Genomic DNA, 23,449 nt, shown 5'->3' with positions numbered 1-23,449 from the left:
GTATCATCTTGTCGGGCCACACACGATGTATACAGTGTTCAGAGGTGCGCAGTAAAAAAAACCATTATGGCCGTCGTGTCCCGATGCGCTACCCCATCCCTATCTCGGATGACCAGTACATGACGCGCCATTCTGGGTGGCTGGATAGTCTTGGCAAGTGCTTTGCCAGGGCACTCTCCCTCGCCATATCTGCACGCTGTGTGATATTTGCCTCTAAAGAGACATTCCCTTTCCGCTTCAGCCTGGAACTCTGTTAAGGTCTCCTGTATCTTGGCCTGTATGGGGCCCTCACACGCCCCCTGTATATTTCTCTCCAGCTGCTTAATCTGGCGTTCCAGGCGTGCCATCATTTTGCGAATGTCTTTGAGGATTCCCCCCACCTTGGCTATGCAATTGCCCCTTTTGGTGACCTTCAGTGCTTCCCATACGGCGGCTAGGGACGGCACTGAGTCTATATTAATTCTCAGATATTATTCTAGTGATTCCCCCAGTTCAGACTGAAACACCGTATCCAGGAGCACCATGGGTGACATTCCTGGGAGGGTCATTTACATTATCGCAGGGGAGTGGTCCGAATAGGTACGTGCTAAATGTTGAGAGGAGAATGTACGCAGCGCAATGTCTTGTGATACGAGCCACATGTGCAACCTGGACCAATTGTTGTGTACTGCTTAGTGAAATGTGCCCTCGCGCTGTACCGGGTGATGGTGGGGCCAGACATCCACTAGCAGATTGTCAGTGACTATTTGCTGGAGTTGGTGTTACGCCTTGGAGTAGTGGTGTGGCAGTGGGGGGGAACGGTTGTGAGAGGGATGAAACGTTAAATTGAAGTCCCCCCTCCCCCATATGAGGTGGGTCGAGCCTATGCTTACTATGCGCGCCCACAAGGTAATGTAATAGCTTTATCATCCACATTGGGCCCATAGCTACACACCAGGGTGACTGAAGCCAATGCCAGCCTTCCCCATGTCATGCAAAACGCCCCCTGTGGGTCAAGTGTAGAGCCCTCCTCGATGTACAGCACTGCTTTTTTTATTAGAATTGCCGACCCTCTGGAAAAGGCAGAATACGAGGAAAAGTATTTAGGCGAGGCCCATCTTGAGGCAAACTGGGGCTATTTTGTGGGGAGGGTATGTGTTTTCTGCAGCATTGCTGTGAGGACATGGTGTCTGTCTAAGTAGGCCAGAATGTGTTGTTTCTTTCTGGGTTCTCCCAGCCCTCTAACGTTCCAAGTGAGAAGGCTCATGCCAGCTTTGGTATTTGTTTTCTGCTCCTCATCCGTCATTGCCCAATCTCCAGTATGTACATGAGCATATCAAGTCTGCCTTGATGGCTGCATGTGAGCAATACCCAAGCAGTCCAATTGTTAGGACTAACACGAAAATGCCTACCTTTTTACCCCAACATTTCCCCCACAACGGCGAGCTCAACTTGACGTGTATATTTGCCTCCCTCTCAATCCCTCCTGTTACACCATAAAACAGTTGAAGCATTTGGGCCACATTATCTCTGTTACAGCAGCGTTTTGTCCATTCAGTGGGTTTGTGAAGCATCCGTGAGATAAGGAAGCATATTGACCAGAGTATACTGGCATTATCAATACATATAACTGGTAATTCGAAAACTCAGTCATTAGTGACCCATAAATGCAGATCCCCCACAACAAAACAATTAAGGCAACAGCCTAACAATACAATCCCCATTAATGGAGATAAGGGTTACTCCCTTAGAGACGTGTGTCCTAGAGGGCATGGCAGCTCCCCCTGCACTGTCCTAACGTGAAGAAGGGGTACCCGGAATGTAATGTCAATGTCTTGCAGGACACCAGCTTTCTATACATAAATTGGTATTAGACTGGGAAGTATTACAGTGACTACAGCTTATTAGTTACCTGTGCATTGGAGTAGGCTGCTGCGCAGACAGCGATCACCCCCTAACCTGCAAGCAGTGTCAGGTAAGTCCACCCCCATCTTTTTCAGTCCTCTTCATGCTGCCCTGGACTGTCTCCTCTGCCCGATGGGGAATGCTCCGCTCTTTTGGCAGCCAACACTGTCTTCTTGAAGAAGTCCGCCGCTTGTTGTGGTGTGTTGCAGATGTTTTGCAAGCCGTTGTGAGTGAACCGCAAATGTGCAAGATATAACATGGCATACTCCACTCCCTCCTGCTAGAGCTTCTTTTTGATGGGAGTAAACTTCTTCCGCGCTTCTTGAACGTTGAGGGTAAAATCTGGAGATAATGAGATGGCATTGTTCTCAAAGACGATGTCTCTCAGCTCCCTTGCAGGGCAGTATCTCGGTTGCGATAGTTGAGTAGCCTCATGACTATGGGCCGAGGTGGTGCTCCAGGCAGGGCCTTTAGTGCCAGTGTGCGGTGCGCCTGTTCAATAATGAGCATTCTGGAGATGGCCTCTTGACCAAATCAGGTGGTGAGTAGACGCTCTACGTAGTCCTCCAATCTCCCAGGGTTGGTGGTCTCGGGATCGCCAGTAATGCTGATATTGCTCTCTCTAGAGCGGGCTTCGATCTCTCAGTTCTTTGCTGCAATAACCTTAAGTAATTTGTCCAAGTCTTTGAGCTGCCCCGCCGCTTGTGCGTGCTTGTCTTCCAGCGTTGAGTTACGAGTTTCGGCCTCTTTTAGCCTGCCATCCTGTTTTTCGAACTTCTGGGTGATCGGGTCCATTCTGGTGCACATGAAGTCCATTTTCCCCATTGATTGAGGCAAAACTGGCTTTCATTGTGTGAAGTAGCATCTTCATGTACACCTCTTTGGTGCCCTGGCAGAGTCTTTACTGCACCTTATATGCATATGCCCGGCACTTCAGAACCTTAGAAAAAGACTCCTTCTACCACTCCTAATAGAAGCCCAGGTGAGAACTTGCAGGGCGGCGGTGATAGGATGCCTAAGTGGATCTTGGATAGAACTCTCATGTAAAACCATAACATTTTTTAATCTTGCCGCCACAGAGCTGGAAAAAAGGGCAGCAACCAAAGAGGTCTCTGGACAATAGGCCAGTCTCCGGCCGGCCACGGACTCTTCCTCTCTCCCCCCTCCTCCCTAAACGGCTGTCTTTTTTGTATCACAAGTTAAAAACAACGTGCACCCTGTTTGAACTTCCATTATTCTCCCATACCTTTTACTTTTCTCCTTCTTATTAGGAGTCATAAATAACGTGCATCCAGATCAAACTCACACTATTCCTTTTATTCTTTTTCCTTTTAGACCTTTCCCTGCTAATTTTGCACATTTTAAGATATCAGTTTTCAACTTGATTTAAAGTTGATTTTGCGTTGTTTTTATGATGTAAATGTCGCTTGCATGGTGGTAAGTTCACCCTTTTATGATTTTTTTTTAAATCAAATAAAGTATCTATTTACTTTGGTGCCCTGGCTTGATTGGCTCACGCCGTCTTGTTCTAGCTTCGGTGGATGTGCCCTTGGCGTCCTGCGGGTATCAACGTTTAGTTTAGGCTGTTTGCCATCCGGTTTATCAATTCTCCTGGTCGGCTGGGCGAGAGGCTGTTTTCTTCACCTCCCTCTCAACAGCTCTACTTTGGTCTTCTGGCCGCCTTGGCAAAGTGGGGGCGATGCAGTTTCTCCTGGGCCGTAGTGGGCAGCTAGTGGTGCTCAGTAGCTAAGTGGCATGCTCATCATCTTTACCCCTCTAGGCGCCGTGTTGCAGAGGCTAGCGCCACGTCCCTCCTGGCGCGCAGCCCACCAACGGTGGCATGCGTATTCCCCTGATGTGGGAATCAATCCCACAGATGTAGCAAGCTCTTGTGCTGGGGGGGTTGATAAACACTCTCCTCGTCCCCCAGTCCTGGGGTGTGGTGCACACTAATCTCTCATCAGGCCTGCTCCCCAACGGGGCCCACGATGTTTTAGGGCGAGGCCTAGTTGTCCCCCTTCAGCGGTGGTGCACAGCTCCGGGGCGCACTGTCACAGGCCCCGTATTTGCAGTGGTGATTGGGTCCCAGAACTTCCTTCTTGGGGGGAATCGCAGAAGCAGTGCTGTGTAGGGGCCTGCAAGTTCAGCAGCGACCCCTTTGATACTCTCACACCATATCTCCAGGTGACCGAGAGGTAGTATCTTAGCAGGCTCCGTATGACGTCTGGAGAGACCGCAGCCCAGCCCGAGCGCCGTGGCAGGTTGAGTGGCGCGGTACAAGCCTGTCAGCTCTAACCTCATGTTATGGGATCCACAGGGTCATTCTTCGTCAGGCGGCCTGCAGGCTGGAGAAGCGCTCTTTAACCAGTGTCAGGCAGGTAAGAGGAGCGGGCTCGGCCATCTACAGATTTTGGCGCAAAGTATCGCTTGGCTCGGGTGGGGGTGGAGGTATTACCCAGGCATTGTCCCGTAGGAAGCAGGGTTAGTACTCTGTGTCTGGATGCGGATGCAGTTGGCCGCGGTTATTTCACCTGCCTTGACTGATGTCTGTAGCTGTGTGCTTAGGTTAGGCCCCAGTCCTCGTCTAAGTGCGTCAGCCCCTGCTCCCGGATGGCCTCCAGAGAGTGTGCTGGTAAGCGCTCGGCTGCAGCACCAATTACCCTCTCACTCCTTTCTTGTAAATTCGCTAGCTGGACTAACAGTTTGCATGGGTCTTCCTGGGTCTTTACAGCTTTACGATTCGCCTCAGTCCCGGTCCTTGCGTGTCCGCTTCCCGCTCCAGGACGGTCACTGGGCGGCCGGAATACATCAGCTATCCTGACCCCATCCAAGGTTGTCTTCCCAGGCGCTGACCGTGTTAGCTCCAGCAGTATTACCGGAGAAAGATAGACGGACCCGTCCGGCAGGCCCTCCTAGCTTCTGCGAGGATCGTACTGTGTTAGTCTGCCCAGGCCTCAGTCCTCAGAAGCACGCTACGCAGGCCGAAGTCACAGCCCGTGCCCAGCGGAGCCACAATGTCCCTGGGTTTGCTGCAGATGCTGGGGGTCTTCTCTTGTAGTCTCCCGGGTCTATGCGCTGCAGTTTCGGGTGAGTTTAGCCCAGAGGTTCAGAATATATGATGATTATGTGCTCCAGGGTCAGAGGAACCTCACTAAGGTGCGGCCATCTTGGTTGCACGCCCCCTAGTGTCTCCGATGCTGTGAAATTCTTGTCAGTCGTGCGTTGCTATGCTGGTTAAACTCCCATAAGGAATATTGCAGAACAAGAAATTGTTTTTTTATACATACTACAATTAAAATAGCCTTAAAACCAAATCTTGAGATTAAAAAAGAAAATCCTTGCCCGAATACAAGTTTGTATAATTAATGATTTAAATTGCACATGCTGATTTTCATGCACCACATTGCTTTTAGAGTATCGGTACGGGTAACTAATGCAGTACACATAGTCACATCAGGGCCACATGAACACCCGCCCCACATGCCCAAACCCGCAAATAACACAAAGACACAAGTATTAGGTTTGGGAAAAATTGCTGCAGGTTTATTACATACAACATATGTAATGACGGTGGGTTATCTTACGGGCGATCCTAGGGCAGGCCGCATTCTCGCCACCTGCCCGCCTGTTGAGCCAAACAACACAGTGGCGAACCACCCAACTGTTGTACAAATACCATAATTATACTGACACGCCCATTGCTGGGCGTGACTAGGCAAACCCCCGGTTGCACAGGCCCACAACCGCCCGAAGGACTACTGGGGCGCCGACACGAATTCCTGCACCTCCCATGAGGTTACAGGTTAGGCTCTGAGGTTATGCTCTGGCACCCCTATGTGCCCGCTGACGTCCAGCGTTTGCACCTCTCTTCTTCCGGATCGCCCAGTAACTCCGCCTGCAACGAAAAAGGAACACATTAAATGCTCCCCCCTGAGCCCCCTCAAGCAGACACTCTGGTTAAGAGGAAGGGCGGGAAAAGAGTGTCCCAACATGGAACTACGACGTCCGGAGCGGCAAAGAGGCCTCCCCAGCGGGGCAGAGGTCAGAAGTACTCCCGACGGCTCCTCCCAGCCGCCCCGGACGTGCATCACCTACCAGTCTCCACCAACCAGGAGAGACTGCCATGGGTGAGGAAACTGCTACGTCATGCGGGGGCGGGACAGCCCTCCGTGACTAGGAGCCCGCCCTCCTAATGGCCACTGCGTGGCCTCGGGCAGGCGCATAGTCACATCAGGGCCACATGAACACCCGCCCCACATGCCCAAACCCGCAAATAACACAAAGACACAAGTATTAGGTTTGGGAAAAATTGCTGCAGGTTTATTACATACAACATATGTAATGACGGTGGGTTATCTTACGGGCGATCCTAGGGCAGGCCGCATTCTCGCCACCTGCCCGCCTGTTGAGCCAAACAACCCAGTGGCGAACCACCCAACTGTTGTACAAATACCATAATTATACTGACACGCCCATTGCTGGGCGTGACAAGGCAAACCCCCGGTTGCACAGGCCCACAACCGCCCGAAGGACTACTGGGGCGCCGACACGAATTCCTGCACCTCCCATGAGGTTACAGGTTAGGCTCTGAGGTTATGCTCTGGCACCCCTATGTGCCCGCTGACGTCCAGCGTTTGCACCTCTCTTCTTCCGGATCGCCCAGTAACTCCGCCACAGCCCGTGCGGTGGTTCCCGCTGCCGCACGGGCCCCCCCACCATTATTACTGCTCTTTACCTGCAACCTACAATTAGAATTGCTACCTCCCGACAGAGGAGGAACAGGGCAACTCCCATAGGCGTGGGGTGACACCATCAGGCACCATTAACCCTGTCCTACGACCCCTCATGGAAACCAAAGGGGATAGGCAGGGGCCCCTACTACAGAGGCCCTAAGTATCATGAAATAGGCTGTCCAGCGCATGCCGCTGGGACACCAACATATCCCTTCCCACTGAGCGTCAGAAAACTGCGCCAAGAAGTCACTGGCACAGCTGAATCACCGCCTTCACAATCCAGCAGGGAGAGTAAGTGTGCTTACTGACACGAGGGAATAGGAGGGCACCAGACATACTATAGAACTTGGACGAGTCCCAGTTAAGCGATATACCGGGTCCACAGGCCAATACAGCCGGCATCCCCTGCCCTCTTGGGTTTTAGGCTGGAAGCGGCTTGGACATAATACCGTTAAGTTAGCAGACTGTAGGCAGACTACGACCACCTCCCGGGGGCCGCAGCGCTTGCAATGGGGAGCCCCCTAGGCTGACCTGCGCAGGGACATGCATGGATAAATGCAAGCCACTCCAACACCAATAGGCATAACCACCCGGGAACAATCCCTCTACCCCAATAGTGAGGACTATCCCAGGCAAGAGACCAGGTGATGGGAAGGGCCCCCCCCCTGCAGAGAATCCCTCCCGAAAAACAAGCGCTGTCACAAAATTCCAATCGACTGCAAGATTACGCTTGAGCAACTAATCCCCTCAAGATACAGAAGTCTATTGCAGTACGCAAACGCATATATTGGAGTGACTAGCGAAATGGTCTTACAAGAAACAAACTGAAAACCACGGGGACAGCCGAGAACACTTGCCCCCCCTAGATAATGAATAAATTCCTAAAAGACTTCTCGGGGCCCACCTCAAACGATTATTGGCAGTCCGTGCTCGGGCTGAGAAGCCACAGTTGTTCTCTGTATACCTGAATTGAGTGTTACACTGAAGGCTGCAGACCGCGAGTGAGCTGCCAGCGGGAACCCGAGCCTAGGAAGAAAGAAGGCAGGAGAACCGAAGGGGGGGGATGACTATAACGTATGACCCTCCCAATCATGGAAGAGCAACACATGTGCCGTTATCAAGGTGCACAGGTAGAATTTCTCAGTTTAAAGTGGTTGCCATTATAGCAGTGCTCTCTATGTACCTGTGTTTGGTACTCTTTGATGCATACCACGCCACTTCTCTTAACGCACTGTTTGCTAATTCTCACGTGTTTATCCTAACACTTGCACCGGTGCAATCATAGCCTACGTAACGTTTGTTCCTGTACTTGGGTGTCTGGTGTGCACTGCGTGCTAAACCTATTGAACCCCGCACAGGGTGGCAAGTTTGCCGACGAGCCTGGCACCATCACTTGTGCTGCACCCCCTTCGCCTGCCCAAAATAATAGGGGGGTACTATCAGTCCCAGAGTTCTAAGCATATATGATTACCCTAGTTAGTAATACAACACTCAGAAATCCGCTTCCAGGTGCTGCTCAGAAGTAGCCTAAGAATAGCCACACCACTAAAATCGTCTGGCATAAGAGAACATGTCTAACAGGGACGATTTAGTTGGTAAGAGGTTTAATTAGAATGAGGTGCCATGGGGGGAGGAGTCTTAATGTAGATCCATTCAGAAATTCTCAGGTGTAACTCAATACTTAGCCTGGGCTATCAAACAATTAAACCCCCAGACATTCAAATAATAGCAAGCCTCCTGTTTAACTTACTGGAGTAATTACGAGGACCTATACATAGCTGACAACGACTGAGAATATGTAAGTGGCATATCCAGTCTTTTTTGTTTTTGACATGACATATGAATATCTATGTCCAGCACTTCGCCGCATGTTAGAAAAGGACTAAAAGAGATCGGCCGTTGTGCCTAACTATTAGGATGAAGACCTCTTTGTGGTAAATGGGGTCAAGGTAACGCAAGTGCTTTGAAAATAATAATACATAAAAAGATACTGGATTTTCTTTGAAGAATACCTGCGTGTCAGATACATGGCAGAACTATCAAAATAAAGTAGTCGTGCGTTGCCCAGACGTCAGGTTACTTACGTAACATGGGCCGAAGTGCAGCACTATCTATAGCTGCGTTTTGCCTTGGTTACTTTGAGCAGGAATCGCAAGGTTTGGGTGCGGGTTGCCGGTCTAATAGAGCAATGGGTGTGACATAGGCACTGTTAAGAGGAAGAATATGGGCCCCAGGAAGAAGATAGGATGATAAAATTGCAGCCATGATCACTACAGCAATGGGGAGGAATCAAGTGTCCTAGGAACCACTGCACCTGCTGCAGCTACGCTCTTGATTATGCCTGTCTCAGAGAGGGAGCGTCTTCAACTAAGAAACAGGTGTAGGGTCTATTCTAAATTCCTGTACAGCATCCAGCTATAATATTCATGGACCAGTTCTATCACATGCTATGCCGATGACAAACTGCCACCCACAACATTGAGATCACTACCTGCAATGCTGATCTATAGCTTGATAAGGGAGTACCAGGGCTATAATAGAGACCAGTGTCACTACCACTTCCAGAATTTACAAGGGGCAAAAGCAGTCATTAAACCTCTATTGCTAGTACGAATGAGCAGGTCAAACTTGGGTCTCTTCTGCAACTCATGCTAAAAACCCAAAAAGAAAGATCCAATACAAAGATGGACAGAAAGCGGGCGGGGCATCATGCCCTTATCGTGCCTGCATCATGCCTCGAAGAGCCAGCGCAAGTGCTGCCTAGGAGGGACCGAGGCCTATACACTGCATGAATAAAACAAAGTATAACCAACTGTTGATCTGCAGGAAACATAACTTCAAATTTGCTAATCACAAGGAAGAAAGGTAAGTAATATGCGAAATAAAAGACTATATTGGACAGTGCTACAACACACCGGATAACAAATTTTTGGTAGACACACACCAAATGCAAGCAAACCATATAGCTTAGCGTAACTCACTGATTGGATTCGCGTACTGAACAGGGTAGGTGTAACCACAGTAAGATCCTAATGTTGAACAGGCCACCTATCCACTATAGTTCCCTTTCTATCAAATAATTGGGTTGCGTGATACATGAGATTGGACCTCTGCAAGAACTTATCGTTGCCTGTTAGGGAATCAGTTGGACTCTACTGATACTGCGAACACTGGCACCAGGGTCTTATGCCGTGAGCAGCAATACCCCAGTAGGTACCCACTCTACTGGGTATCTACTGGGTAGATGACTACCTACAATGCTGGTCTATAGCATGGCAGCGAGTACATGGCTACATTAGAGTATGGTTTAGCTATAACATCAAGCTATACAAACCCGATACCTATACGATATGACGACCAGTGTCACTTACCACCAGCAAAATTTACAAATGTGCGAAATCAGTCATTAAAACTCTATAACTAGTACGAATGTGCAGGTCCAGCTTGGACCTCTACGGCAACTCATGCTAAAACCCCTAAATGCACGATCCAACTAAAAGAAAAGATGGGCAGAAAACGGGCGCAAGTGCTGCCTAGGAAAGACCTGAAACATCCACAGCGATGTATGCGAAAAAGAGACTATTTTGGACAATGATATAACACAACAAAAATACTTTTTAGTAGTCACCACCAAACAATACAGCTTTGAGCAACTTCAATTGAATGGATACAAGCAATGAACATGTAGGTTTTAGCTACAGCGAGTTGTAATGACAAACTGGCCACATATCCACTATAAGCTGCCTTCTTACATTAATAGGGTTGTGTGATATATCTAATTAGGCCCTCTGTGAGAGCTTGTCATAGCCTGTTAGGGTAACATTTGGATGCTACTGGAGGTGCGAACTCGTGAACCAGGGAGACTTATGCCGGGAGCAGAATACAGGGTGGGCAGATCGCTCCCATCACCGAGCATTCCCTGGGCAGCTTTTTCTAGCAAAACCTGGCATCCGTGTGTTCCTGTCCCTAAAAGGGGTATGTGTAATTTAAAAGAAGCACACTACCCCTAGTGCTGGCAGACTCTTGCACACTGCTGCGGTGTCGCTAAGCTTCCCCCCAATACTCGTCAATCGCCAGTGTAGTTCCTGTACAAATGAAATAATGTAGTATTTTCAAGTATCAGGGAAGGCGCCAGGACCGGGCACCGACGAGAAGGATTCTCTAAGAAACTAAGTATGGAGACAATCACTTAATTAGGTCTAAGTTTCTGGAAGCAGCGCTACTTGTAACTGGCAACATTTCTGTGAAATACGTGATAACAAAATTCACGAGGGTACATACATGGTATTGCATACATGGACCGACTATTTCCTAGTCTTAAGATTTTGGATGCACATGATAAGAAATAGCAATTATGCACTATGACTGTTTAGATACTGCCTTGGTAGCTTTACTAATTTACAGTGCAGCCGTAAACCGCATCACAACTCCAAGAGTATGTCAACCATTCACATGCATACCCCCCCTCGCTTGCCAATGAGCGCTCTGTGCAGCCAGAACATTCCTAAATACCCTGACATGTCAGGCAGGAAGCAGACCAGGTCGAGCCAAGCCACTCGCTGAAACAACCGACCACCGGGGTTACATGCTCACAGCATGCAAGTTCCACGTGCCCCGAAGTACCCCCGGGCTACAACACATTACACAGTATGAAGTATGCACATAATGCACGACGGCGAAACGGTGCACAACGGGCGCTCTGATCGTGTAGCAAGGGAAACAAAGGAACGAGCATACCAACGAGTGGGGCCCACTCCGTAATAACACCGGCAAGAAGCGAACTCATCTAGAAACCGGAGGGAACGTTGTGAACTATCATACACCCGCGTGCAGAGACCATTCTGCAGTAACGACCAGCTAAATTTACTAAAAGACCCCCGCCCGGCTGAAATCGGATACGTGAAGCCATATGCAAGATGGCCGCTGGGAGGATAGTAGGAGCGGGTCGGCCATTACTCTACGGGCCCCACGCGCGCCTAAACCACTGGTCCCCAAGGTAGAGGCCCAACCACGCGCCGAACCTACCACTGAGTGCATGGGGCAGTTCGGAACTGTACATTGCACCTATGCTTAGAAGGGGGGGGTGGCTAGCATAGCACCCCAAATACGAGCCGAGCTCCCAACGGGGCCCACGGCACGGCCACAGTAAAAAGAGCCTAACCGATAAAGATGCGGAAGGTCCTCGGGGGGAGAGGGGCCAGGATGGAGGAGCGAAGGCTGTTGCCCCCAAGAGAAAAAAAAATCCGGCCTAGTGGGCACGCCCACTGGGGGGCGAGATGCATATAATCCCAAGGCGTGCCCGGGAAATTTATGTGAACCCTTGAAACTTACCACGTTCTATATAGTAGAAAGAGGGATATTAAGAGATTTGACCAATGTAACAGCATAGAGTGCCAGCACTGAAAGATCCACCTTACATGAATAATGACCGACACTTCCCACAATCTATCCGCGGTCACCGTGTGCGGGCTCTAAGGCCATTGGGAGCAAGCCTAGATCTTCACCACCATCACGAAGATCAGCTAACTTAGAAAAGCGAAATTATGGGCTGGCCATTTTATTTGTCAACTTGAAAGGAGGCTCGAACCCTTGTTGACCTCCTCGAAGTCGGCACTTCTACGCGATAGGCCACATCCTCTACGATGCAGGCAGCCAAACAATTCTCGAGCCTATGAGCCTTCTAGCAAGAAACAGGATAGAACAGCATGAAACATAAAGGCATGGCGACCTCATAACAATACACCGAACACAAGCTGCCGCGGCCGCGCATAGCAATCCGATAGACTTGTACAATTGCCGTGGCAATGCCGGGTGCTAGGTAGCTAACAGCGAGAAACATCAAAAGCAAGGTAACCGCACAACAATAGGGCACAAGTCGCCGCGGCCGGCATGGCAATCCGATATATATGTACAATTGCTGCTCCAGGTGAGGCCCGAACCCCCAACCACACATGGCCCAGGGCAAGAGCTGCTACATAAGCACCGCGCGCTAACAATTGCGCCACCGGAGCTCACTAAGTAGGATGAAACATCCAAGCATGGCGACCACGCAACAATATAAAACACAAGCTGCTGCGGCAGCGCGGAGCCACCCGATAGGCGGGTGAACAATTGCCGTGGCAACACCGAGTGTTTGGTAACACTCAAAACATGCTGATGTCCTAACTAAACCCACACAGTGACTAAGGCAGAACCCGCAGGGCCGAAGGGCCCGGGAGACGTCCAGCGACAATAAATTAGAAAGGCAACACCTTCCTGACCTGCGAACGGGAATTGGGGCATGGCAAATACGACCCCGACTGTACGGCCGTCTATACTTGCAACAAATATCGATACCACCCGCCCCGCACGATCAACACTTACATACTGCGACGTCATAACATGAACATGAACAATTGCAAGCAGAAATAGAATTGGAATCCCCCGCATGATAGGCCCTTCGTGCCGAACAATAGTAACCTGTACCAAAGGGCAGGGGTCCGGGGGAAAAGAGCTCACCAGCGGTTCTCAGGAAAACTTCACAAACCCGGCCCGAGGGAGCGACTGACGAACGCTACACAAACGTGACCCAGCCCCCAAGCTCGATGCCACTCATTCCTCGCCGCGCAGCACCACCCCCTCAATGCGGAGGTTTCGCGGACCACGCCGACCCAAACTCCTGCCTAACCAAACCAAACGACCCGACTCCCACACGGAAACCGAGGCAGGAGAGAAGAGAGGGAACCACACTCACCGGACGAAAACCGACGCCATACCCGGTCCGACGCATCACGAGGATGATCCAACGGCAAAAAGAGTGTCCCAACATGGAACTACGACGTCCGGAGCGGCAAAGAGGCCTCCCCAGCGGGGCAGAGGTCAGAAGTACTCCCGACGGCTCCTCCCAGCCGCCCCGGACGTGCATCACCTACCAGTCTCCACCAACCAGGAGAGACTGCCATGGGTGAGGAAACTGCTACGTCATGCGGGGGCGGGACAGCCCTCCGTGACTAGGAGCCCGCCCTCCTAATGGCCACTGCGTGGCCTCGGGCAGGCGCATTTTATAATGTAAAGCAAAATACATTTCAACTGAACAAGACAGACAAGACAAGCATTTGCAATGCAATAGGTCTCACATTTACACGAGTTTGAGCTATTGACATTGCAAATAACAATGCCTTTTATTTTTGTTTTCGCATTTAAAACATAAATAAAAGGCATGGTCATTTACAATGCATAAGATATTGTGCAACACTTTATCTGCCGAGTTCTACATCTCAACGGTGTTAATGTGTCTGCTGCAGAAGATCACACGTCTGAATCCCGGCGCGGCTGCATAATAACACCGTGCTACTCCAAATGTATGAGTGCTGTAAAAGAAGAGGCTGCTGCTGCCCTGCTGTGCACAATAAACTGACCTTGGAGAAAGGTGGCTCAAGGGCTGTGTCGAGAGCAAATGGGGGGCGTTCACACTGCAGACAGATTCTCCTCGCGGCAGACCATCCCAACTGATTGGGGCGACCCACAAAAGCATTTATTGTGCCTGGGCCCGGAATCGTAACCACCATATATATCAGTAAAAGTAAAAAGAGGGCACAGTCCTTTATATTTGGGCTAATTATATTTGTATAATTATTTAATATTTAGTTTCTTTGTAGGCTATTCACATAGTCATGTAAAATCACGTCAAAGAGCACTGCTTCACATACTCCAAAATGGTGGTGGGAATAAGTCTTCATGGATCTGCGGCTTGTTTTTTGGAAAATACCCTGTCTACATCACGAGCATTAACTCAGAACATGTCCAGGTTCCTACATGAGCTGAAGACAGAATAACTCGGAAATACTGAGTGGTAATTAGCGCTCTGTGCTTTCCGAGCGGTACAACCAAATACACGGACTTCTTTACACTCCTCTCAATATCCTTACGCCTCACTAAGAGAACAAGGGGTAATGAATGGAATATTTGAGGTCTCTGAGCAACTTCTGGTGACTGATTCATATGCAAGTGTTCCAACCATCGCTTTGCGTTGCTTTAGTGTAATGCCCTATGTGTATCTGGGTATTCCCAGATGTGGGCAGGCACTCACTGTGCCATAGGATCCAAGCTGCACTTCACTGATGACATCCAACTAAGCTCAAACCGGTCTAGGGTTGTTGTGTTCCCATTCATAGGGGTGTTTTTTTAGCAGTTTGGAATGGCCTGTGGCCGCTGGAGATGGAAGAAGCCTGTTTTGTATGAGGTTCTCCCTTTTTGGAGTTGTGCAGTGAGCAAAAAACAGACGGAGATGTCCTTGCACCATTGCCAATGGCTAAAACTTTTGTTAATTTAGTGTGATGACAAATTTGATGTAAAACACATTGCTAGTGAAATAAAACTACCAACGATACTTCTAATTGAGATCATACACCTATAGCCAGTGTCAGATCAATTGGAATCACATGGAAAGTTACCCAAAGTGGTTAAAACCCAAACACCGGTCCCTGGCTCTACCAGAGGCCATTTATAAATGTTCACCTAGCGCATGCAATGAGCACATGATTCTGTGTGGGGAGATGAGGGGCCTTACCGGTCCGAAATCATTTTAAAGATGGAAGAGTGGAAGCAATACATGAGTAAAATGGTAAAGCTTATAAATAACTGCCTTTCCTTTGCCTAGGATTGGTTATTTTCCAAAACAGATATACTATTCACGAGTCAAAGGCAGACGTTTTAAGGTGAGCCTCCCGATTGGTCCGATCAGTAAAAGGTTCAAACTCACTTATTTTATAACTGTGTGGAAATCACATTTGGATGTTTATATGTAAACACTGATCACATCCTGAGTCATGGTTCAAGGAAAGTGCATCTTAGGTGCTGCTCAACACAAGGCCCCACCCCCTCCTAACATAGTTGTTTTTTTCGCGGTCTTATTCAAATTGTTTTCGTACCAGCGAAGATCTCAATACTTATATGGAGGGGCCATTCAGAGTACAGTAGGGACGGGCGAGAATGCTGTAGGCAGTTTTACATTGTGGAGCCTGAAACGTTTCACCTGTTGATTGGCATGGTTTGCCTACTATATAGCTTTAGAGCCTTCTGCATGCGTGTGGTATGAGTTCAATAAGTCTGCTCTGTGGGTTCTGTGGGGGTGGTTGTGCCCAATCTGGGCGAGCGGTTTTGATGACAATTTCTATTAAACTATATTTCCTTCACGCAATAAAGTGTTGTGGCAGGGTTGAGAGACTGATGTATGTATCTGGACAAGTCTAAAATAATGTGTCGTTTGGCAAATTGTAACTACAGTGTGAGTCATGTCACGGTATTGAACTGACATGTGATTTGAGTTGTTGGGTCATTGTGGCATGTTGTGTTGGGACTTTGTATGAGGTATCTTAGTGGTACATGATTTTGGGAGCCCAGTGGCAGCCTGTTTTATGGCAAAGCTGTGCTCTGTTAGCTATATTTTTTATTTTACATCATTTATTGTTTGTGCAGCACTAGGACATCCTAGAGCCTGCTTCAAAGCACTTTCACAGGTAGGGTTGCAGGGAGCGAGTCATGGATACGAACAATCAGAATTACCAGAAATATGTCTGTGCTGTCAGCAGAGATGGTGATGGTAAGCGTGTCTGAAGCGAGGTGTGTGTGGCATGCTCTGTTTAATGTGCTGTGCTGGAGGTTTGTCTCTTTATTTGATGGTAAGTGCTGCTGGAAGCTGTGAAGAAGTCTATACATCAGCAGAGCTGCGAGAAAAGGGTGATTACAGAAGATAAGCTGTAACTTACCTTTAACATCAAGGAACCGGGTGATAATTACAGCACATGATTTACATTTTCCCACCACATGACTTAGTCAACTCTGTTGCATAATTGGAGCCATCCATGCCGCATAATTCCAGCGGACCGGATAATATTTTTTCATTAAACCACACTGGCCCTTTCGCGAGTAAAGCTTCGAGAGTCCGCCAGTGAAGCTTCGAAGGTCCACCACCACCAAGCGAAAAGGAAAAGCAAACGGCGGTCCGAGTGCAGAGAATACAGTAAATATTCAACGCTCCTCAAAGCAAACAGTTTCTCTCTTACCGAGCAGCGCCAAAAAAAGAGTGATTTGGCAATGTGGGCGTTAGTTGACGGAAGGGAAAGCCTTATCTGCCGAGTTCAGTCCCTGCGCGTCCCGGACCAGGACATGCTTGGGATGTGCTTGCGAGACAGCTAGTGGAACAGTGTGGTCGCGAGATGTATGCAACTTGCAGACCACGGGCAGGAATCAGCCGTTCATTCCGCTTCAACAGTTAAAATTGAACACTGGAGTTGAAACATTATTAATTATTCAAAATAAAATTAAATTTAAGGTGTGAAGGACATGGACGACTCTCGGAAGCAATAGTTCACCTTCCACAGTAAAATAATTAAGACTGTGGGGGCTCATGAAATTTATGTTTTATACCATCAGCCCCAGCGGTATTTTACATCAAGAGCGTCAGTCACGTGACACAATACTAAAGCACAATATCACACTGAAAGCACTCAAAGGAAAGTAATGCAACAGAAGTGTACCCTTCACCAGCTGATACTAACGTTCCATATGGCGCCTACTATCGCAGTCTTGCATCTTTATAGAGCTGTAAAACTCAGGTGTCAATGAACGTAAGGATCATTTTATCACATCAGAAAGTTGAAAGGCTATGTCGGCCTCACTAATCAAACCGGTGACTTGCGAAGCGAGCACAGAGCTCAGCCTCGGCAGGCACATTAACTCGGCAAAATACTTTTACGACAGACTACACGGAATTCTCTTAAAGATATGAACGCTCCAGAGGCCAAGGCCTGCAGCTCCCCGGTGGGTGATGTGCAGAGCCTTGGGGAGCACGACCGCCCTGGAGAGGAGGCTCGAGGACACATTTTCCCTGCAGATATCGTTAATGAGATATTGCTAATCATTAGCTTCCGCTGAATCCTACAGTGCCGGTGTCCTTGCGTGCCTCTCTGACGTACACTGAGCACCTGTGGTAAGGGGACGCCCAGGACACAGGCCCAATGTTAACAAGCGAAGAACAAGGATAATAAAAAAGAATGAGACGTAGATTTATTAGAAAACAAGCGTTCGCTAGGCAGCCGCGGCACCGCACTTTACTTGTAACATTAAAAGTGTAAAGCGTGGGTGCCGCGATTATAGCAAAAGTAAAGAAATAGATCTTTTTTCTACTTCTTTACTTTTGGTATAATCGCGGCACCCACGCTTTACTTATAACATTAACAGTAAAGCGCGGGTGCCGCGATAGCTCGCCACGACGCCGACTTTTCTGTTTTCTGCCGTCCCACTTGTAAAGGCTCGGCCGGACTTCCTGCTGGCTTAAAAGGTTTATTATCTTCTTTATGGGGCCATCTGTTTGGACCCATAAAGAAGATAACAAACCTTTTACGCCAGCAGTAACTCAGGGAAGCCCGTCCAAGTGGGACGGCTCTAAAAGAGAAACAGTACGTCACAACGTACTTTTTCCCAATGGCCCGCCACAGTTTAGCCTACACGGTGACGCCGGCCAATGGGAAAGAGGGGCGGGGCTTAAAGCCCGCTAGTCAAAGCCACTCAAGAACATAAAATCTCGCAAGCTCGACTGCGTATGTGCGCAGTCCACGCCACGAGACCTACAAACCTAATTTTTTATTATATGGCAAAAAATGTCGGTGTATCATGATGGATAGAGGGAAAAACTGGAGTAGATTAGCAGCAAATTGGAATTAATGGGTGTAGTGAAGAATGGTGAAGTTACTGATCAACAGTTTTACACAACTGAGTGGTATTAAACAATTTTTAAATTATTTAGAAAAAAGTAAACGAAAATTCTATGCTCTTGGTTCTGTAACACAGCTATAATGATGGTCATTAGGGTGGGTATGTATGTGTGAATGCGATCGGATTTCTGAAGCAAAATCCACCTCGGTAGCTGGATAAAGCTATACATTTCAAGAAGTGGAACACAGAAAGCCATCGGAAGGAATGGGGGAAGCAAGATCCTGTACAGTTGTGTGGTGGAGATGTAAATGAGGGGTTCCTATTGAGTAGACCATGGCAGGAGGAATCAGGAGCATCTTTAAAACTGATTGATGAGGACTCCTGTAAGAGATGGAGTCATCGCTGTTTTCTGAACTGTAGATATACGCTTTGGATACATGAAATAATGTAATTTTGTATGCATTGCTAAAATTCTGATGGAGCTCCGCTGACTCCCAGCAACATCTTCAAAACCAGGCTGTATCATCTGGAAAGCCCTCAGAACCAGCATCGCCGCCTATCAAGCCACCAAACTCACCATCACTGGTGATGCTTGGCATACCCAAGGCCACTTGTTCACTGTATCTTTGCCCAGGGCACTCTGCTGTCTTTTATCTAGGTTTCCACTATAGCCTTAAAGGCCCGATGCAGCGTTAAAGGCCCAAGCCGGAGGCGAGGGCCTTTAAGAAGGGAGCAGCACTTTAATGCCAGTATAGCCCAGCTACGGAGGGCTATAAGGCTATTAGAACATTCCGCCTAAAGAGGGCAGAATGTTCTAACAAATAAAACAAAGGCCTCACGGAGCCGGGCTCAGTGAGTCCTTTGTTTACAGCAACAGCTGTGAAAGACAACACTGGAATGTTGGAGCACCCGGCTTCTACCGGCCATTAGAAGCCTGGAGCACTCCATTGTTTTCAAGGGAGCTTCTTACATTCCAATGTTTCCTATAAAATAGGACACAGGTACGCATACAACACCCTTGAGTAAACAAGCACTAGTTATAACAAATGTACTGTTACCAAACACAATGATCAGGCAGCTGGGCTGGTAAACAATTCCGGCACATGCCAAATATAAGTTGACAACACTCTGCCACTGAATAGCAAAGGTACTTGAAGAGCCTTCTGGGAGGAAGACCTGCAGGGATCTGCTAATCATTCTGATATGCAAACTTCTTTCTGGTTGGCAGACAACCAACTGGGCCTCTGCCAATTGTCAAAATATGGTATCTTCTTAATGTCTTGTAAGACATACAGTACTTGCAAAGAACTACAGACCTAAAAATAATAGTCCCATTATGCAAAACACTGCAGTGTGTTCCCACAATGGTATATCTAAAGTCTAGTTGACAGGAAATGTTGCTACAATGGAAGAAGTCTGTACCTGTCTTGTAAAAGAGCTGTTGGCTTCGCGTCTGTCCCTGGTTACCCTCAGAGGGATTGTTGTTTCATATGATGACAGAAGAGAGGTTTGGTGTAAACCTGAGAAAGAAGAAAACCATATGTAATGAAATAACACACCACATCATTCTCTTACCACTGTAGTTTATCCATGCATTTTTCTCACTGTTATGCACAGTATTTTAACATTATGTCAAACAACTTGATTAGACTTCATTGAGGTAAAAGAATATAAACTGCATTAGAGTTGGAAAATGTCATCATTGTGATGTTAACTAAGAACATTACACCACATTCAATCACTGTATGTACTGACACAAGGCTCACTATACATACAAGTATTGATGTTTACCATGCTCTTCATGCGACGAAAAATACAACCTTCGATTCACAGAGAAAACACTCACTACTCCAAAAGGAATTAACCAACACAAAAATGAGGCCATATTTTGAATCTGCCTGCATTGAACATCTAGGTAAGGCTAAGAGTATTGATGCCATCATCAATACTTTTTTATGTCTCCTCAAGGCCTGTAAGCACTTCACTACATTCAGCACTGAACATATCTTAACTGAATAGAGAGGCAGGGGACTGAGGGCATAAGTAATGACTCACCTAAAATAATGCCCTGCATGAAAGAACAAGCATTAGCAATGCCAATAGGTCTGGCTTTAAAGGAGTGTTATGTTGTAATGTGAAGCATTAAAAGTAGTTAACATAGGAATGGATATATTTGTGTGGAAGCAATGAACATTAGAATACTATTAGTGGAAGATAAAAGATCAGGTGATAGTTGCACTCTCAAGTCAGCTCTAAAAATCAATGTAGTATAATGACTGCCTTCCTCCCATCTGTGCTGCTGCCAGAGAAAAAGTGTATGAATTAACCAGTTATCTGAGAAATTTTAATAGCAATGTCATTTGTAAGCACATGAAAGTTCAGGCTGCTTAGGCAGCTAGAAAAAGAAAGAAAATGATCACAGAAGCACTTTTTTGTGGAAGCACACAACTTCTGCCAACTCACAACATGAACTCCTGACTCCCAACATGTCAGTGGGGGGCCAAAGCCCCTCTCTAGTGATGCTCACATAATTGTGGGATGACAGCTGTGAAGTCAAGTAAGACCATAAAAAAATAGTTTCCTCACGGTTCTGTGGCATTAGTAAGAGTCCTCTTAAGACCAAAGATATTGACTTCATAAACATGCATGGATGGAGACGAAATTTCACTAAATGTTCTTCTAGTGATAGTCCCTGCAACAGGAAACTGACTTATCAGTACCGGCACCCAGTGCTGTCAACAAGCCATTTGTCATCCCTGATGTCACCAGTCTATGTAAAGACCTCATCACTAGCTGGCTGGACTACGGCAAAGCACTCTATCCAGGCAGCACCACCAACAAACTCATGAAAAGGCTCCAGACCATCCAGTACGCAGCAGCCAGGCTGATCCTCGACCTGCCCAAGAGGACCCACATTACCCGACACCTGAAGGAAATCCACTGGCTCCCGATCCAGAAGAGATGCCAATTCAAGCTTCTGACCCACGCCTACAAAGCCCTAAATGACTTAGGACAGCTTACATGAACCACCACCTGAATTTCCACTAACCTCCCAAGAACATTCGCTCATCTCACCCTCGCACAGATACCACACATCCACCGCTCTGGAGAACGATCCTTCTTCCACCTTGCTGCCAAGTCATGGAACATCTTTTCCCTCCATTTTACCCTCACTGATCCACTTCAGGAATGGACTCAAGACCTGGCTCTTCAACTGATGCAAGCATCACAGCCCCTCTCGGGTGATAATCCGCAATATGCAAGTATTGCTTGATGGATTAATTGATGTGAAGCTGAAAACACGGCAATGTGATCAGACATAGAGCCTCTATCCAAGCTCTAGAGGACATAAACGTTAAAACAAATGATTTCTTTTCATTCAAATCCTTGATATTTGCAATAAACCTTATAGAGCTTTTATTTATAGTTTTACAAACAGTAGACAGGACTATTGTTGGCGTCACAGAACTGTAATAAAATAACATTAATACAAAACAGAAAAGCAACCACGTCACAATCCGAGTGATGGGTACATAAGATCGGAAAATATTCATTGAATTCACCATCGTCAGAGAGTTCTCCTGCCCAACAGCCACTGAGAACACGATCCCTCCCTCACAGAGACTCTGCAATGCCCTAACGAATCACTTCCCCAACAAGATATCCACCATCTACAGGAAAGTCAAGCCCCAAACTACTAACCTCCTCAGTCTCCTCACACCAACAGAAACCTCCCCGACCAACACGTCACCGCATGGGAACACCTCACCACACTGAATACCGCAGGCATCATTAACTCCATCCACTCAGGAGCACACACCGACACATGTGCCCACCGCCTCTACAACCAAGGAAGCAAGGAGATTGCCACCAATTCACCACCATCCTCAATGCATCCATCACTACAGCCACCTTTCCCGATGCATGGAAATACAATGAAAGTCAGACCTCCCCTCAGGAAACCCTCTGCAGACCGAAGCTAACTCCTGAGTTACTGCCCCATCTCATTGCTCTCGTTTCCCACCAAAGTCCTGGAGAAGGCAATCAAACAACAGCTGACTGAACACCTGGAGAGAAACAACCTGCTAGACACCTCCAAATCCAGTTTCTGTACTAACAGCAGCACCGAGACTGGCCTGATCGCCGCCCCGGACAACATCTGCACCCTACTCGACAGATAGGAATCCGCAGCCCTGATCCTCCTCGACCTCTCTGCAGCCTTCAACACCGTATCCCACCACACACTCATCAAGAGACTGCACCAGATCAGGATCAAGGGAGACGCACTCAATTGGATTGCATCATTCCTCTCGGAACGTGCAGAGAATCTGGCTACCTCACTTCACCTCAGAACCCACTACCACCATTTGCGGTGTCCCTCGAGGCTCATCCCTCAGCCCCACTCTCCAACACCTACACGACTCCTCTAGACGACGTCATCAGAACCCACGTTACCAACATCATATCCTAGGCCGACAACTCCCAGCTCATTCTCTTGCTCTCAGAAGACCCCCACCACCACCAAGACCAACTTCCACAACTGCATGACGAACTTCGCAGCCTTGATGTAGGACACTGTCTGAAGCTCAAAACGGACCATACCAAAGTGCTGATCAACCACGACTCCCCCTGGAACGACACCTGGTGGCTGGCAGTAGATGGGAAGCAGTTGTTTCAGGGTTTGATTAACCTGCAACTCTATTCACAACTACCAATGTACATGTTTTCAGACAAATAGGAGAAGTACCTCCTAAGTACATCAGCCCTCCCTTTTTTTGTTTTTTCAGTCAAAACGAGTAAGCATTCCTCATTGTTTACTCTCACGCACAGACCACTGTGTGCATTGCTTCAGCCTCGAGTTCACTTCCGGTCTATTATTCTCGTACTGGCTCAACCCTGATCCATTTACAGATGGGATTAGGAGATCTTTGATTTATATTTTGTAGGATCCAGTTTTTTTAAAACATTAAAATAGTATTAACATTACTTTTATTTACTCGGGAGTCCTAGACTGGGTTAAAAACATACATCAATGTAAGTGGAGAAAATGCATCTCCCACATCTAAATGACCCATTGACTGAGTGAAAATGTACTCTCCTGACAAGGGCATGAGAAAACCTTTTTCCACTGTGAGTAC

The 23,449-nt window shown here is 47.8% G+C and overlaps 1 protein-coding gene across 2 annotated transcripts in view; it reads right to left on the bottom strand.

The window, feature by feature from the left end:
- ADAM9 (ADAM metallopeptidase domain 9) overlaps positions 1-23,449 on the bottom strand; it is a 563,447-nt gene that overhangs the window by 371,775 nt on the left and 168,223 nt on the right. For both annotated transcript variants that reach the window (XM_086943740.1, XM_086943741.1), the window contains exon 2: positions 19,734-19,831. In XM_086943740.1, the coding sequence (XP_086799866.1) occupies positions 19,734-19,831 (98 nt within the window). The remainder of the gene's footprint in view (positions 1-19,733; positions 19,832-23,449) is intronic.

Source organism: Lissotriton vulgaris, chromosome 11 (assembly GCF_964263255.1).
Source record: "Lissotriton vulgaris chromosome 11, aLisVul1.2, whole genome shotgun sequence".
In the NCBI taxonomy this organism is placed as follows: domain Eukaryota; kingdom Metazoa; phylum Chordata; class Amphibia; order Caudata; family Salamandridae; genus Lissotriton; species Lissotriton vulgaris.
Note: the sequence above shows the minus strand (reverse complement) of the source record. Positions and strands in the feature narration are given on the sequence as shown.